This window comes from Corvus hawaiiensis, chromosome 11 (genome assembly GCF_020740725.1).
Source record: "Corvus hawaiiensis isolate bCorHaw1 chromosome 11, bCorHaw1.pri.cur, whole genome shotgun sequence".
NCBI classification, from domain to species: Eukaryota; Metazoa; Chordata; class Aves; order Passeriformes; family Corvidae; genus Corvus; species Corvus hawaiiensis.
This window is the reverse complement of record NC_063223.1, coordinates 13852134-13868415: the sequence shown is the minus strand read 5'-3', so window position 1 is coordinate 13868415 and position 16282 is coordinate 13852134. Positions and strand designations below refer to the sequence as shown.

The following is a 16282-nucleotide window of genomic DNA, read 5'->3' as shown; positions in this document are numbered from 1 at the left end:
ATTTAATTTAAACCCTTTCCCTTCCTTTGGAAACTGGAGAGGGGCGTGTGCATGGCAGCTGCTGGTCCTGGGGAAAGGCATGTGGAGGGGCAGCCGGTGTCCCTGTCCCCACATTGTCTTATTGCCTTGGGGTGACCCCAGGCCATGTGCCAGGAGGGGCTGTGCAGGCTGACCCCCCCAAGGTGATCCCTTTCCCCACGAGCATGGACATGGGATGTGCCTTTTCCAGCTTTTTGTAGGCTTGTCAGCGTGGTGTTGTGTGATACTCTGCAGCAGCTGTCACCTCTGCCCTGGAGTGGCCAGGCTGCACAGGCCCTCTGTTGCCTCTGGGAGGTGGCCCCATGGCCTGGGGGGCAGCTCTGCCAGGACCCACTCCTCTTCTGGTTATGTTTGGCCTGTCCTATGCCTTTTGGGTGGATGGTGCCAAAATCAAAGCGGAATGCTGGCGGTGTCTGCACGGCCCTGCTCTCTGGGAAGGGACATGTGTGCCTGCTGATTTGGGTGCAGGAGCCTGAGGCTTCCATGGTGCCTGAGCTGTGAGCACCAATGGCCTGGGAAGGGGAAGGTTTCACTTCTGGGGCTGGACTCTGCCCTCCACCCATGACAAAGCATCTTCCTCCTCCCAACTCAGGGATGTGCTACAGAGCTGCTCACTGGTAAGATGACAGGGCAGGAGGGGGCCAGGACATGGGCACTGGTAGGGCAGGGACCTCTTTCCAGCATCCTCTCCTCACAGCCTCGTCTTTTCCCCGCCTGTTTAATCTCTGTCCCCGGTGGAGATCCTTGGGGCTGGGGAACTCTCTGCTTCCCTCAGCGTGTTGAGAGGGAAGAGGGGAGGCTTTGAAATGCACTCCCATAAATAAGCCTTTCTTTCGCGTTGCCCGTCAGCACCGTGCGAGCCCTGTGGAACTGGAAAGGGTCCCCGTGAAAAGGCTGCAGAGTGTGTTTCAGACAGATAAGTCCCTGCCTTTGAAGTGTGGCAGGCGGGCAAAAGCGCCCTCCTCTTGTAGCTGCTGCCAGCCGCTGCGAATTAATCACAGCCCTGCACAGATAAGAGTACAAAGCCTGGCTGAGCACTTCTCCTGCCCGGAGGAGGGGTCTGCGGGGGACCGCTTGGGACCCAGGATGGAGGCTTGAGAGCCTGGAGGTGGGGAGAGGCCAGGCTGGGGTGGGAGGGCCTGTGGGAGGACTGGCTGTGGGGCAGTGAAGAGTCCCCTCTTCCTGGTGGTGGGCTTAGGGGTGTCCCCTGGGAGATTGGGTCTCTTGGGGACCTTCTCTGTGAGCCCCCTAAGATGTGGTTTTGGTCCTGAGAGGAGCCAGTGGCCCACCCAAACACCTCCCAGACCCCGCACAGACCTCTGCTGGCACGTGTTAAATCCAAAAGCAGCCTTGGCATGTCTGCAGCTGCCTTCCCTCTCCGGCTGTGCTTCCTCCCTCCCCACCTGGTGTCCCTGGCCCAGGCTGAGCTGTAAAGCGCTGTCCTCCAGTGCCGTCCTCCTCTGGACCTGCTGCCAGCACTGGGTGGGCGCCAGGTCATGGCTGCTGCCCTGCATTCCTCTCATTGCCTGTCTTTCCAGAAGCTGGCTCTGGGGAGATGCTCCTTTCTGCCTCGTGCCCATTGCTGATGCCGTAAGGATGTTGGGAGATTTTCCTGCTGGTGATTTGCTGATCAGCCGTGGTTAAGGCAGTGGGGAGGTGCCCCATCACCTGGACAAGCCTGAAGGGCACCTTGCCCAGGGGAGAAACGTGCTGCCGTGGAAGGAGCTGTTCATTAGCAAGGCAATGTGCTCGACTTCTCCAAAGCCTTATCTGGGATGGCAACTCCTTTCTCCAGCCAAGACAAAGCCATCCCCAGGAACCGTCTCTGGGTCTCTTGGGAAAGGACTTTGCATATGCCCAGCTGGGGTGTGCAGTGTGCAGTCACTCATTATACCAGGGTCCCCAGGGGTTGGAGCATTGCACCCCATCCTTTCCCTCATCCTTCCTCTGCCAGGGTTCTCAGCTTCTGGGGGTGCAGGTCTTAAACCCTTCCCTCTTCAGAGTGAAGGGGTGCTGTGTGCTGGCCACCCAGCTGGGGTGTGCTCCTTGTTTGAGTGGGGCGGCTGTGCACAGGGGTTTCTGGCAGAGCAGCCCCTGGGCTTGCTTTGAGATGATTCACCCAAGCAGGGAGTTTATAATTTCATGCTTCTGGTCTTCCCCATGTACTTAACAAGGCAGCAGCCCTTCAAGCCGACCCTCACTCCTGCTCCTGTGCCTCAGTATAGCCCCAGGAGCTGGTTGCCCCTTGGGGTTCCTGCAGCTCCTGGGAGGAGGCAGCGCTGCTGAGCTGCTGCCTGAAGCCAGCCTGAAGCAGGCAGGAGCGAGGGCAGGAATCCTGAGCAAGAAATTAGTGTGAGTAATTATTAGTATTGGGTAATTATATCAGCATCAGGATGAGGAGAAAGGTTAATATATATATTTATTTATTTATTTATGGTAAATGTCTTTTCCCCTGGGCGGGAAGGCAGGCAGGGTGGGTAGGAAGGAGTGTGTTTCTGAGGGGGTCTGCTCTGATTAAACTGCATCCTCTCCCCCTTTCCCTGCTCCCATCTACCCTGTGGGTGCAGGGAGGAGGAGGAAAGTGGTCCCTTCCAGTGTCTGTAAGAGATGGGAGGCTCCTTGTGCATTCCTCGTGCATTCCTTGTGCTGCTGCACTATATTCCAAACAGCCCATCCTCATTCTTCTAGCCAGGATGGGTAGGTTCATACTGGGCTAATCCTGCTGGGAAGGCCCTGATGCTGTGTTCCCACCTCTGTCTGCACAGAGTCCTGCTTGGTGTGGGGGCAGTCTGGGGTCTATCTGCTGACACAGGTTGCTCATGGAAGTTGTGGATGCCCCATCCCCAGGAGTGTTCAAGCCAGGTCGGATGGGGCTTTGAGCAACCTGGTATAATAGAACCAGGGAGTTGGAACAGAGGTGTTAGAACTAGATGATCTATAAGCTTCCTTCCACCCAAACCTTCCTGTGATTCTGTGGTCTCCTCATGCTGGAGAGGAGGGTTAGGATGCATTTTCCTACCATGACGTAACTCAAAATCTCCCTCTTTGGCCAGCCAGAAAACAACTTGATTACCAAGTCTTCCAAATTTCATTTTCCTGAATCCCAAACACACCTACAGATTATCCTTAACAGGGAGAGAGGTGCTAGAGAGAAGGGTTCCCGTGTATGCGTGGCCCCACCAGAACATCCTGACGTGTGTCAGGCTGGGTTCCAGCCCTGTTTGACTACTGAGAGTATTTTTAGGTTCTTCCTGGAGCCTCAAATTAACTGGAAGTGCTTCACGTCTGTTGTTTTTTTAATATATCTCTTTCTCTTTCCCAGCACTGCACAGTGCAATAATGTAATGGGGAAATTACCCCGCTAGTTAAAAATTACTGCCAGCGCGACATCCAGCCATAGATCTATTTTAGAACCAGGGTAAAACTGTATCGATTATTCTGTGCCGCAACTGTGGCCCATAAAAGGATTGGAAAGGTGCGTTTGTCACTTTGCCATAGTGAAGTGGGGAGATGGTGCCTTGCTGGGGAGTGGAAGGCGTGCTCCCCTTACCCTCCTCCAGAGAGCTGGCTTGGGCAGGACTTTTTAGGGGAGAAGCTGAGAGCTGGAAGGGGAGCAACTTGCGAGGAGATGTGGGGAGGCACGGTTGTGCTCTGGGGGTGATGCTGGGTACCAACGTGCAAAGGACACTTCAGGGCAGGGGTGCCACGTGGCCCTGTACTACAGGGGTCTGGGGCTTGACCTCCTCTGATGTTTGGAGTAGGAACAAACATGGTCCTGGACCTGGCAGATAACCCTGGGCAGAGGCTTTAGCACCTCTGGGCTCCCCAGCCTGCAGTGGTACCAAGTGTGGGCTGATGGGGAGCAGAGACTGTGTAGGGGTCTAGCAAAGGATGCTGAGAAGGTGGGTGAATACCAGGACCATTTTGGGTTATGGTGGAGGCTCTTCAGTCCTGTGGAAGGAGGTACAGGGGGTGTTTGGCTGTCCCATGAGCTCCCAAGAGTTAGCCTGGTTCTGCAAGCCCAGTTGTCACATCCCTGGGGAGAGGGTGGCCCCTTTGCTCACTGCTATGCAGGACTCATCTCTCTCTGGTTGCTCAGGGGTCTCTTTCTTAATTAAATACATTTGTTTTGTAAAACTGCCTAAAAATAATCCGGGGCTGGTGCATGCAGGAGGCTGGCAGTGAATCAAAGGCGCCGCTCTAATTAAACGGGCCCCAGTTTGTTTGTGAGCCGCATACATTTCCATGCTAATCAGCTGCACACCGGGATCCTGCTTTCCCGGCCCGTATCCTCCTGATTGGGAACTGTGCAAACGCCGGTGGCAATTTACTGCAGGAGGGGGTGAGGTGTCTGGGATGCTGGGGCTGCTGTGGGGGCACAAGGGGTGGTCGTGGCTGTGCTGGGCTGTGGGAGTGATGCTCAGGGCAGGGCTGTGGGATGCGTTTGGGGGGTGCTTCTAAGCAGCCAGTTTGCCCCTCTGCTGTGGGGGGATCCTGAGTCCTGCAGATGGGGATGCTGGACCAGGTCCCTGTGTGTGCCAGCACCAGCGCGGAAATGATCCCAGGCAGAGTTTGCTCCATCTTGCTGGGCACGATGCTTCGCTGCCTACTGCTGGGATTTTTGCAGAATGTACTGCTGGTGTGGCTCTCACCCCACCCCACCCCACAGGAGCAGCCCAGACTCTCTGAGCGATTTCTCTGGCACTGCCTCCCTTGAGGCTGTCTCAAGGTCAGCCTGAATCTGGGGGTATCACAAGTGATGGCATGAGCAGGAAGTACCTCTGGCTCGTGGAGGTGCCAGTCAGGTTATGCCAAGTTTAGCCCTGTGTGGTGTGTGCCTCCAGCTCCACGGTGCCTCCTGATGTGATGATGGCCGGGCCAGGCAGGAACCAGTGTGCTTAGGAAGAGCTTTAACGTAATTGTGAGCCATAAGGAGATTAAAGTCTTTGTCATGTTCCTGCTCAGGGAACAAAGGCGCTTTCTGAACCTCTGTTGACCTCCAACTTCCTTGAGACCCTCTTGACTTCCCCGGTCACGAGTCCAAGTGTTTCCTCTGATGGATGGGCTGATGGGAGCCGTGCCTGCGTGCGCCGCAGCATCCTGCCTGGCAGGGCTTGGAGCGAGGCGATGTGCGAGCTGCTCTCGGCACCGCTGGGGCAAGATGGGGTTTGATGCCTTACTGTAAGCTGGGGGCTCATCTGCTCCATGCTATGAGTTGGAGGGGCTTTGGGGCTGAGCAGCAGCACGTAGTGGGGTGCAGTGTGAGAACCAGGGATGTGTCCTCCCTCCCTGGAGAGAGACGAATGCCATCAGCATGAATGTGGTGCAAATGCACCAGGCAAATGTGGTAAAGGGAAGGAGGCATTGCAGTTTGGTCTTCTGGAAAGGGTCGGGATGCTTGCAGAGCAGCTGGTGCTTTGCTGTGCTGCAGGGGCTGTGGAGTCACCACATGGGTGTGCGATGGAGGCTGGTGTCCCTGATGGGGCACATTCTGTATCCCACATCCTGGGTGGGGGTTGAGGTGTGTGAGGGATCATACTCATCCCCCTTGCTCTCCCCACAGATCCTGGTGGACTTGCCAGCCGAGAGGAGGCACCAAGCTCTGCAGTACGAGAACGTTGTGGCCCACGAAGGCAGCTCCATCCTGCGAGACCTGGTGCTGAGCCCCGACCGTCAGCACATCTATGCCATGACTGAGAAACAGGTAAGGGGGAGGGCTCAGCAGCCTTCTGCTCTCCTGACTTGGCAGCCTGCATTGCAGCCCCAGCTGTAGTCCCATGTGCTGGGAAGCCTTTTGGGCTGCTCCCTAGTGGGGTCTGCCCTTTGCTTCCTGGGACTGGAGCTGCCTAGGGACCCTGGGGCAGCTCCTCCCTGCTCCTCCCTGCAGAAACACTGTCCTGAGGCTTTAATTGTTAGCAGCAGCTGCTTGAAATTCCCGTGGTCCCTGGGGACCAAGGGCTTCCTGACCCTGCCTTGCTGTGAATGGCTGGCCATAAACCTCCTCCCTGTTTTGGCTGTCCCCTCCTGAGCAAGGGTTTTGCAGGTCAGCAGGAGCTCCTTGCTCTGAACAACTTTTTGTCCTCTGGAGCAGTTGCTTTTGCATGACAGGGCAGAGGGGACATAGGGCTGATGCAACCCCAGGCTCCTGGTGTGCACCTCTTGAACCCTGCCTCTGCTTGTGCTGAGCTAATGGGAGGTACAGACCCAGTCTGGATCTGGTGCTGTCACCCTGGCGGTGTGGTCTGGGCTCGTGATAGGAGGTTTTGGTTGTCTTAGTGAGCATTTGCTTGATTTGTGACCTGTGGGAGGGCTGCTGGTGTGAGTTCATCCATCCATGGGCTGAATTGGAGGGAGTGAAGCGGGTTCCTGTCACAGTGGTGACGCTTTCTGGATCTGGTGTCAGTACACCATGCCAGGGTGGCCGTGCTGGGACATGGTGTGCCTGTGTGTCGCAGCACCTCTGCTCCTCTGCCCAGCCAGAGGTGTGTGCTTGTGAGTGGGACTGCAAGCAGAGCTGGGAGCCTCACAGTCTCCTGGCCACCAGCCCGAGGGCTTGGGAGGGGGAAGGATGCTGGAGCAGGGCCGTGGGTTTGTCTAGACAGCCCTGTGGGGACAGCAGAGTTCTTCTCCCCCTCCTCCCAGTGGCTGTTTCTGGTTTCTGCTCTGCTGCAGGAAACATGCAGCGTTCCAGGTGGGGCAGAAACTGCATTTGGGCTCCTCCATGCAGCTCTCCTGGGCTGTGTTTCCAGCCCTGGCTCTGTTTCTGTCCCAAAGCTTGCTCAGCTAAGCCTCTCCTCTGCAGGGGAGATGTTGGAGAAGTGGATGCCAGGGGGGCAGTTGCATTGGCCTGGACTGGGGATCTCCTCCAGGGACCACCACACTTGCTGGGACCTGAGACTTGGCTGTGCAGGGTCTGCCTGGGGGGTACCCTCTGCCACCACCTGCCTAAAGCAATGTCAGGGACAAACAAATGGGAACATTACAGCTGTCCTCACCACCCTGAGGGAGCTGGTTGGCCAGCGTATCCCAGCCCTGTAGACATCATGCTGAGCCTGTGCTCCGCTGGGCTGTAAGGAGGGAGAACACCCCAGGTTTAGCCCTCAGTAGAGAAGTTTACAAATTTTAATTAATGAGTGAGTGCTTCCCCGTGGGAGCAGTGGGGAACTGAGGCACAAGCACGGCAGGCATGGGCAGCTGCTCGGTGCTGCCGATGCCTCGTGGCAGGTGAGCAGGAACCCCCTCCCTGCACCCCCTCCCTGTCCCCCCTCTTCTCCTCTCCTCTCCTTAATAAAGCCCACTCTCTTCCCTAGTACGCTCAGTGTTATCAGAGTGCTGGTGGAAAGTAATTAAATGAACAGTTGTAACAGAGCTCGAAGGGCTCAGAGAATGAGGGGATTTTAATCAAATCTGGAGGAGCAATTAATAAAGGACTGGTAACCCTTTCGGAGCAGGGCTGCGGCAGCCACGGGGTGCCTGGCTGGCACTGGGAGCCGATGTGGGGCTGAGCTGGCACAGCCCACTCCCAAATCCTGCAAAGGTGCAATGAAAGGAGCTTGTTTGGAGTAAAAGTCTCTCTGGGGTGGAGGTGTTGCCTGCAGATGTGCTGACTGGGCCTGGGAGAGGAGTGGATGATGGTGAGGGGCTCAGCCTGCTCCCTCTCCTGCCTCCCCACTAACAGGCCAGGGTGAGTCTGTGCTGGGTCTGTCTGTGCCATGCCAAGGTGTGGGCACAGCAGCCCGGCTTCCTTCACTCCGTGCCTGTTCCCCGCAGGTGACCCGTGTGCCAGTGGAGAGCTGTGAGCAGTATGAGAGCTGTGAGCTGTGCCTGGGCTCCCGGGACCCCCACTGCGGCTGGTGTGTCCTGCACAACATGTGAGTACAGCAGGATTGTCCCTAGAGCTGTGCCAGCGACCTACAGCTGACAAAATGTGTCCGTCCCCACTGCTGGTCTCCTTGAGGGCATCCCTCCTGGACTTTGGCCCCAAAATGCCGAGGGATGGAATGGTCCAAGGGGTCAGTCATCCCCTCCTGTGGTGCCCAGGCTGTGCTTAGGAGTATCCATGCATGGTGAAGCTGCTGCCAGGGCCTGCCCATCTTGCCCATGGGCTCCTGGGTTCAGCGTTCTTGTGCCAATAAGATAAACTGAACACAAAATACCCCTGAAGTCTCAGGGGAGAGCAGAGCTCTGGTACGGGCCTCGGTCACCCGACGTCCCTACCTGGGCATCATCTCCATGCCAAAGGGTCTGTTTGCACTGGTGCCAGCCCAAAGCCCTGCAGGACCCCAGGGGATTCTCCTCCTCACCGTGGTGCTTCCATCCCCCTGCAGCTGCTCCCGCAAGGACCGGTGCGAGCGGGCGGACGAGCCCCAGCGCTTCGCCTCCGAGCTGCAGCAGTGCGTCCAGCTCACCGTGCAGCCCAAGAACATCTCGGTCACCATGTCCGAGGTCCCGGTAAGACACCTCTGCTCCCTCCTACTCCTCCCCAGCCACCTCCTGACCCTCTGGAGGGGAGAAGGCAATTAAAAATAAGTGATGACTTTACAATGAATAGGGAGAAAGGGGAAGAGAGATCTGAGACAAAACAGAGCAAAGTGCAGGGCATTGATGAGGGCAGGCCATTTGCTCCATATTGATGGAGATAATAAAGCAGTTGATGATTATTCAGAAAAGACACAACTGAGCAATAAATATTTCTCCATAATGACAGCACGACCATCAGAAATGCCATTCATAGCCCAGCGATCTAGCTCTAGTTCAATAGCTTGTCTCTGACTCCAGCCTGCAGTAGATATTTTGGGATGAGACTTTGATGCACAACTCGCTGCTCTCTCTCTGTGCAGGCAGAAAGGATGATGGACTTCCCTGAAGTATTTTTCAGGCCATTAGCACCATGAAGAGAATAAGAAACAGCATATACCAGCAATAAACCGCCAGGTCTGGATATCCAGCAGTCAGGAATCCTAAAAAAGTTGGCCAAGGAGTTCTGTGGCCTGGGGATATATGTAATAATATGACTTTGTAATAAACAACTGAATGTTGAGAAAAGTCCCAGAAACGGAAGAAGTGCCAATTTTTTTTCTCAGTTGCAAAAAGGACCAAATAGTCAGAGAGTGCTTAGTTTTACTTCAGAAGTAGAAGAAGAAAAGAAAAAGAACAGGTGCAGGATACACCTGATAATGATTTAAGGATGGGAATATAATTTATGCCAGTCAACGTGGGTTTGTGTCTGACAAACCCCATTTTGCTCTTTGATGAATTTATGACTTGAATTAGAAGAGGGACTGCGGGGATGTGATGTCTTTAGGCTCCTACAAGGCATTTGACTTAGTACAACACAACGTTCTGATTAAAAATTGGCATTATACAATATTGATAAAGCACGTGTTAAGTGGATTAAGAACTGGCTCCGTGACAGATCTCAAAAAGTTCTCATCAGAGCGGAATTGTCACTGGATGGAAACAGTGTGGAAAGCACTTCTGCAGGGCTAAATGTTCTTTGGTAACGTGGAGATAAATGTGATATGGCTGCAGACAGGACCTGCTGGGATCCTGGGACTGGAGACTGGTATGGGTGAGAGTTCCTTTGGAGTGGTTGGGTTTGAGTGGGGCTGTTTAGCAGAGAAACTCGGGTTTGGTATTGCCAAGTCTTAAGTTAAACATGGATGAAGGTTCACCTGGTGTCCTGAAAAGTGGTGCTGGGGCTGAGCCCTCACTGCAGGCTCTTGATGCTCCTGGGGTGAAGCCAGAGCTGGGCAGTGCTTTCACTCCTGGGGTAATTATCTCCATACCAATGGCAGGATGCTGCACATCCATGGATGACATGGGGATGCTCTGCTTGGGTTGGAGTGCAGCTGTCAAAGGGAGGGACTGAAAAACTCCCATAAACATCATGTAAATGAGTTGAAGGCTGGAGAAAATGCCTTGCAGTGAGAGACTTCCAGAGCTCAATCTGCTTAGCTTATCAAAAAGAAGATTAAGAGGTGACTTGATTACAGAGTATAAGTGCCTTTACAAGGAGCAAATATCAGGGACTAAAGGGCTTTTTAATCTATCAAGGAAAAGCATAACAAGAACTAATGGCTGGAAGCTGTGAAAAATTCAAATTAGAAATAAGGCAAGCATTTTGTAAAGTGAGAACTGCTGACCCTGGGGATGACTTTGTGAAGGAAGAGGTGGATTCTTCCCCTCCTCATCTCTGCCGGAGTGGGTGCCTTTCTGCCTTTCTGTGAAACACACTTCAGCCCTGATGCTGTTCTTGTTCTCTGTAGAGAGGTGAGGCGTAATGGCTTGTGGTGTGCCCAGGGCAGAGGACAGAGGCTGTGAGTCATTCCAGTTCTTAACCCATTTAAATCCATGCTCCTTGCTTGAGCAGAGAGGTACATGGATGGGGCTCCCTTGCAAAAGCCCAGAGCAGGTCTCCCCGCCATGTGTGGGTGGCAGAGGAGGGATTGCACTCCCTAGTCTTTTCTAGATTTACACATAGCAGCCACAGAGGAGCCTATTTTCCTAGTTTTCTGTGTTGATGCTCTTGCCTTTCCTTCCTAGCTGGTCCTGCAGGCCTGGAATGTCCCAGACCTCTCAGCAGGAGTTAACTGCTCCTTTGAAGACTTCACCGAGTCAGAGAGTCGCATTGAGGATGGGAAGATCTACTGCAGCTCTCCCTCTGCCAAGGACGTCATCCCCATCACCAGGGGCCGCGGTGAGCTTGTGCCCCAGAGTGGGAAAAAAGCCTGAGACAAGTGTTGTCCCATGTGTTACCCCACAGGCAGGTGTGGAGGAGGACAGTCCTCCCGTGACAGTGATCCCAGTCTCGGGATCTGGACTCCACCTGGGCTCTTGGGGTATAGGAAGAGAAGGAACTGCTGCTCATGGGAGGTTGGTCCTTTAGTCTCCTCCAAGCCATGGACACAGCTGCTTGGGCACAGCCTATGGCAGTGAACTGAATAATCCTTAAGGTCCCTTCTAACCCAAACCACTTTGTGATTTTACTTGCTGACCGCTCCTGGGCACCCTGGCCCTATTTCCGTCTGTAGACCATTCCTGAGCAGATGTAGCCATGGGCTCTAGGACATTCTCCTGACCCCAGAACTATTAAACCCTCCTTCAGTATGCCCAGTATAACCCAAGGCCTCAGTCTCCATGCCAGCAGGTTATATTTAGCTGTAGGAGCTCAGAGCTGTACTTGGGCTCTGCTGGCCTCTTTGGTGTCTGAATGGGGGTGGGTGAACACTCTCTTTTTATTGCCACACTCGGGGGATTTTGTTAATTAACTGGACTGAGCGGTGATGCCCAGCTCCCTCCAGCCCATCACAAGCCTTGGGCTGAATGCTGGGCCATGCACTTTGTCCTTTCTGATGTCTTTCTTTGCCTGGGTCTCTTGCAGGGGACAAACGAGTGGTGAAGCTCTACCTGAAATCCAAGGAGACGGGGAAGAAATTTGCCTCTGTGGATTTTGTTTTCTACAACTGCAGCGTCCATCAGTCGTAAGTGGCCTGGACTTTGTGGGAGGGCTCCAGGAACAGATTGGTGGGATGGCGTGAGACTGGAAGAGGGAGTTCTCAGCTTTGTGGGTGCTGATGTTGCAAGAGGAAAGGGCAGTTGAGTACAGGGGTGTTTACAGTGAGAAACCTCCTCCTTTTGCCTGTGTAAACTGGGACGGTAACCAGAGCACCCACAGTTGGTTTGGATGTGTGGGAACATGTAGCATCAGGACAGAACCTCACGTAAAAACAGGGCTTTGGGTTTGGCAAAACTTTGGAAGAAAAAGAGTTTACTGCACTGCACACTGTAGAAATCAATCCGTGTGACTGAAAATGCCAAGCGTCTTGTTATTCCTGGAAACAGTTAATAGGAGTGACTTGGCCATGCAAAAGGAGAAGCCTGTACTTTCCTGCCATGGTACCTGCTTCCCAGGCTTGCTGGAGAGGGAGCTGGAAAGTTACAGCAACATGGGATGGAACATGCCACAAGTCCTGGGGCATTTACCCAAGAATTTCCTAACTGGAAGTAATTGTGAATTTGCTTTCTTGTCAGGCTGCCGTGAAATCTACTCCTGCAAGCGTTTTTAGACAGCTTGAGATATGCGTTTGATAAAATAGAGGAGGTGTGGATTATTGATGTGCTGTCTAAGCAAAGTGTCTAAAGTCTCAAGCCACAACTCCTGATGAGGAGCTGCAGACAGTGTTCTTGAGCAGTGGGGGATGGCTGTGCTGTAGGACCGTCAGAGCTGATGCTGGGGTGTGTTTGGGCAAAGAATTTGGAGCTCAAGAATGCAAGAGATTTCATTACTCTGCCAGAAACCTCCCATGGATGGTGGCGCTCCAGCTGATCAGTAATTATAGATAAGCAAATGCCAAGTGATCTCTTTTGAATGTCTTTCTGCAAAGTTTTGAGCCTGGCTTGAGGGCTCTGCTGGAGTTTGCTCCTCCAAAGCCTGTTCAGAGTTTCCACTTCGATCAGGGAAGAGCAAGTGAGATGCAGGTGCCCTGGCTGGGAACCCACCCACAGTGAGCTCCAGGAGGGATGTGTCAGAGGAGAGCCCCTGCAAAGCTCCTTCATCACAGGGATTCCTTCCCTCCTGCTCTTTGCACAGGGAGCAGGGCTCCTTCTGGAAGCGCTATGCTGGTGAGGGAGGAGAGACTTTGCAAACTTGACTTTCTCCCTCACCTTGACTCTGAGATGAGCTTTGTCTCCCTTCACGTCCTGTGGTTTCAATAACATTAGCTCAGCTTTGGCTCGGGCTGGCTGCATGTCATTATTTTGCAAATCAAAAAGCAGATACGACTTTTATTTTTCTAAATGAAAGAAAGATGACTTTTAAGTACAAATGGCATCATATTTAGTCCAATCAGCGGTCTGGTGGGAAGAGGTAGTGGGGGAATTGGCATTTTATTTTATGTGCCTGACACAGGAGGGGAAAAAACACCCTACCCCCCTGAAACAAACCTACAACAAAGAGCCTGACTGATTTATTACTGCGTTGATGTTTAATTTTGGATGCATTATTTAAAAAGACTAATTATGGATGCATTAATATTTATGGACTCCAGTTGAAGCTGATAGAAAAGTCCATGTTCTAAGCTGGTGAACATTATTATTTTTTTTTTACGTTAAGAGTTTTAGGGTTTGGAGTTAGTTTTAACTATGTGACCTGCAGTCGAATCGTAGCCAAAGAGCATGACAATACCTCCTGGGATGATGCAATACTTTTAAATACCATTTGCAGACAGGCGTCTTTAATGGATCTCTCTGGAGTTAATAGCCTTTCAGATCCAGGTTTCATATTTTGTGGAGGAAAATCTATACATCAGCCTGATAAATTCTGTATTAGGAACAATATGCTTTTCCACGAGGCTAATGTTTTTCCTGTGGAGATCTCTGATCACTGTGCGTTATGTTTTCTTTTTATATTTGGGCGGCTTTGCTGAGGTTGGAAGGCAGAGTTCTGCGTGTTGAATCATTTCTCAGCTGAGGACAAAGTGTTTGGGTGAGATTTTTCAGATGGTTGTGGAGAGATGGGAGGCTTGTGAGGCAGCTCTTTGCTGATGTCAGCTGGGGTAGCTCCAAGGGAAGCCAATGCAGCTCCACCGTGTGCACCAGGGAGAATCTGATTTCTTGTTTTCGGCAGACATCTGGAAAGGCATCAGCAAAATGCGGGCTGTGGGGCTGGTCCTGCTGCTGCATGAGCATCCCGGCTCTCTTATTTCCCACCACCTTGGCAAGTCTTCTTCCCATGCATTTTCAAGTGCCTGGTCAAGGGAGGGATTTGCAGAAGGGAAGATGCTTCTGATCACTTCTACAGGAGAGGAGGGTACAGAGGGGGTTTTGCTGCCTGTATGTTTGGCTGTGATGTTCTGGGCTGAGGGGATGTCTTCCAGGTAGAGCTTCAGAGCTGTCCCATCTGTTAATGCAGGGCTTTATGCCTGTGTGATGGAACTGTCCCCATCACAGACCAGCATCAGTGGCTCCTGGGGTACTTTGTGCAGGGTCCCTGAGAGCCCTGGTTTGGAATTTTCGTTCCCTCTGGGGCTTCATTCCTTTCCAGGAGTCACCTGGGCAGCTTCTGGAGGTCCCAGCTTTGTGTACTCAGGGCTCCTGTGGGGCTCAGGCAGGTGTTTCCAGGCAGTGGCATCTTTTGGGCATCCTGCTTGTAAAGGCTTGCGCATGAGGCAGGGGATGCTTCTGGCTGAGCTGTGGGAGATGCACTGAACAGGGGAGTGGAAACCAAGAGTTCAGTGTGGGGAAATGAGGCCCTTGCAAAGAGGGATGTGGGTGGCTGAGGGTCTCTGCCAGCCCACAGCAGGGGAGCAGGGCTGCCCACAGGCTTCTCTGCAGCTCCTGGGGACAGGCTCTGGTTCCTGCAGTGGAGGATGAGATGAAAACCCCGTGGCAGGGACTGGGTGGATTCCCTCGAGGGATTCCAATGGGACACCGATCAAGTGCAGGCATTTAAAGGCTGCTCGGCACCTTTGATCGTGTAATGAATCAGCCCGAGTCCAGCGCGTGCACGGGCAGATGTTGAGGTCGTCTTTGTCAGAGTTAAACGCCTTCTTCAAAGCATTTGTGGGGAAATGAGTCCCCTTTTAAGATAAAGATGTAATACCAGGCTCCCTGCCTGCCTCTGGCAGAGCTTGCCGGTGAGGTGGGTGAGTAGGGAATCCTCACGGAAAGCTAGTGAGCAATTCCAGGGAATACTAAGATGTATTCATTTCTTCCTGCTTTTTCCATGTTTCCTCGCTGGATTTCTCCTCTGGAAACTCTGTTTCATAAATCATGTTGTGGCTTGGCATTTTGGAGTGTGTGGCTGTGGGAAGGGAGCTGGCAAGTGGAGTGGGATGGGGAAGAAGATGAGAGCTTTTGGTGCTTCTTTCAATTCTGTGGGCAGGTTTTGCAGAGCTGCTGTTTTTTCAAGCACCAGCGTGCCCAGCGCATCACCAGCATGTCCTGCCACTGCAGTGTGGAAGCAAAAATCCAGGTGGTGGCACAGGGAAAGGGGGAAAATCATGTCAGCAAGTCTGATTCCAAGAGGGGATCTGAGCATCCTGGAAACCTGTCTCGAGTGTGGGAGGTGGTCATGATGCCACCAGCCTTGTGGTCGTGCCTCACTGTCGTGACAGTTGTGACACCCATGTCCTGTCAGCTGCAGGGTGCTGAATTTCTCTGAGGCTAGAGCAAAGGCAGACATGCCAAATGGCTCTAACTCCTCCAGGCTGGAGAGATGTGACTCTGCTGTGTCTCCATCCCACAGGTCAGGCTTTCCCTGTAAGCCTCCATTAAGTAAATGGGATTTTAATGCATGTCCCAAGGGCTGGGAGCAGTGGGGTTGTGCCGGTAAGGCAGGGCTAGGCTGTTCTGGTGACTGAGGCACCCGTTGGCACCCGTGGGACAATGCCAGCCCTTGTGCCTTGGCTCCTCTCTGCAGCCATTCTGTCTGCCTGCACATGGCATGGCTGCTTCTCTGTTGGCCCAGTGCTGCTCATTTCCAGATGCTTACAGATGCTTTCTTTTCAAAGGCATGGACAGATGGCTGCAAGCAGTTGAGTGAGTGTATCTGAGTTTGCATGGCTGAGCTGTGTGGTGGTAACAGATCCCTGTGTGTTCCTGGGCGGGGGCAGGTGGAAAATCCTGTAGGATGGTCCCAGAGACAGCTCAGGATAACCTGGTTTATGTCATGTATGTTGTGAATGAGGAGGGCTGGTACAGCCTGGTCTTACGTTTCAGTAAGGGAAGGCAGCTGAGGGTGTTTCAAGAGAATTATTTTAAAACCCAGGGCATGATTCTGCATCCTCCAGCATGATGGTGGATGCTCTGGACCACCCTGTGAGTAAGGACCTTGGCGAAACCCAGCAGAGATGGAAAAGCATTGGGTTGGTGCAAAAGGAAGGGCAGAAATGGATTGAGATGGGCAGGGATGGAGGGAGGTGGGAGCTGACTCCCACCCCACACCTTTCCGGGGCACCAGTGGGGAAGCTGCCTGTAGGTCCATGTAGGGGCTGGGGGACACGGACCGTCTGGTTCCACTGCTCTTCAGGATCTTCCCTTCTCCCTAGGGTAGAGAGATGGATATAAAGCCCAAAGCACTGCAGTTCAGCCCCTCAACCCTGACAGCTGCTGCTCCAGATGCAGGCTGTGCTGGAGCTGAGTATTCACTAAGGATGCATCCTCCTGCCAAGAGGAGATCTGAGGAGCAGTCGGGGGGCTCACAGACGGCTGTGCTGTGCCTGCACAGATGCTTTTTTCATCA

General features: G+C 53.2%; 1 protein-coding gene across 1 annotated transcript in view; it reads left to right on the top strand.

The window, feature by feature from the left end:
* PLXNA1 (plexin A1) overlaps positions 1–16282 on the top strand; it is a 115912-nt gene that overhangs the window by 43884 nt on the left and 55746 nt on the right. Inside the window, exons 4-8 of the mRNA XM_048315275.1 lie at positions 5603–5743; positions 7810–7910; positions 8367–8490; positions 10585–10738; positions 11423–11522. Of these exons, the coding sequence (XP_048171232.1) occupies positions 5603–5743; positions 7810–7910; positions 8367–8490; positions 10585–10738; positions 11423–11522 (620 nt within the window). The remainder of the gene's footprint in view (positions 1–5602; positions 5744–7809; positions 7911–8366; positions 8491–10584; positions 10739–11422; positions 11523–16282) is intronic.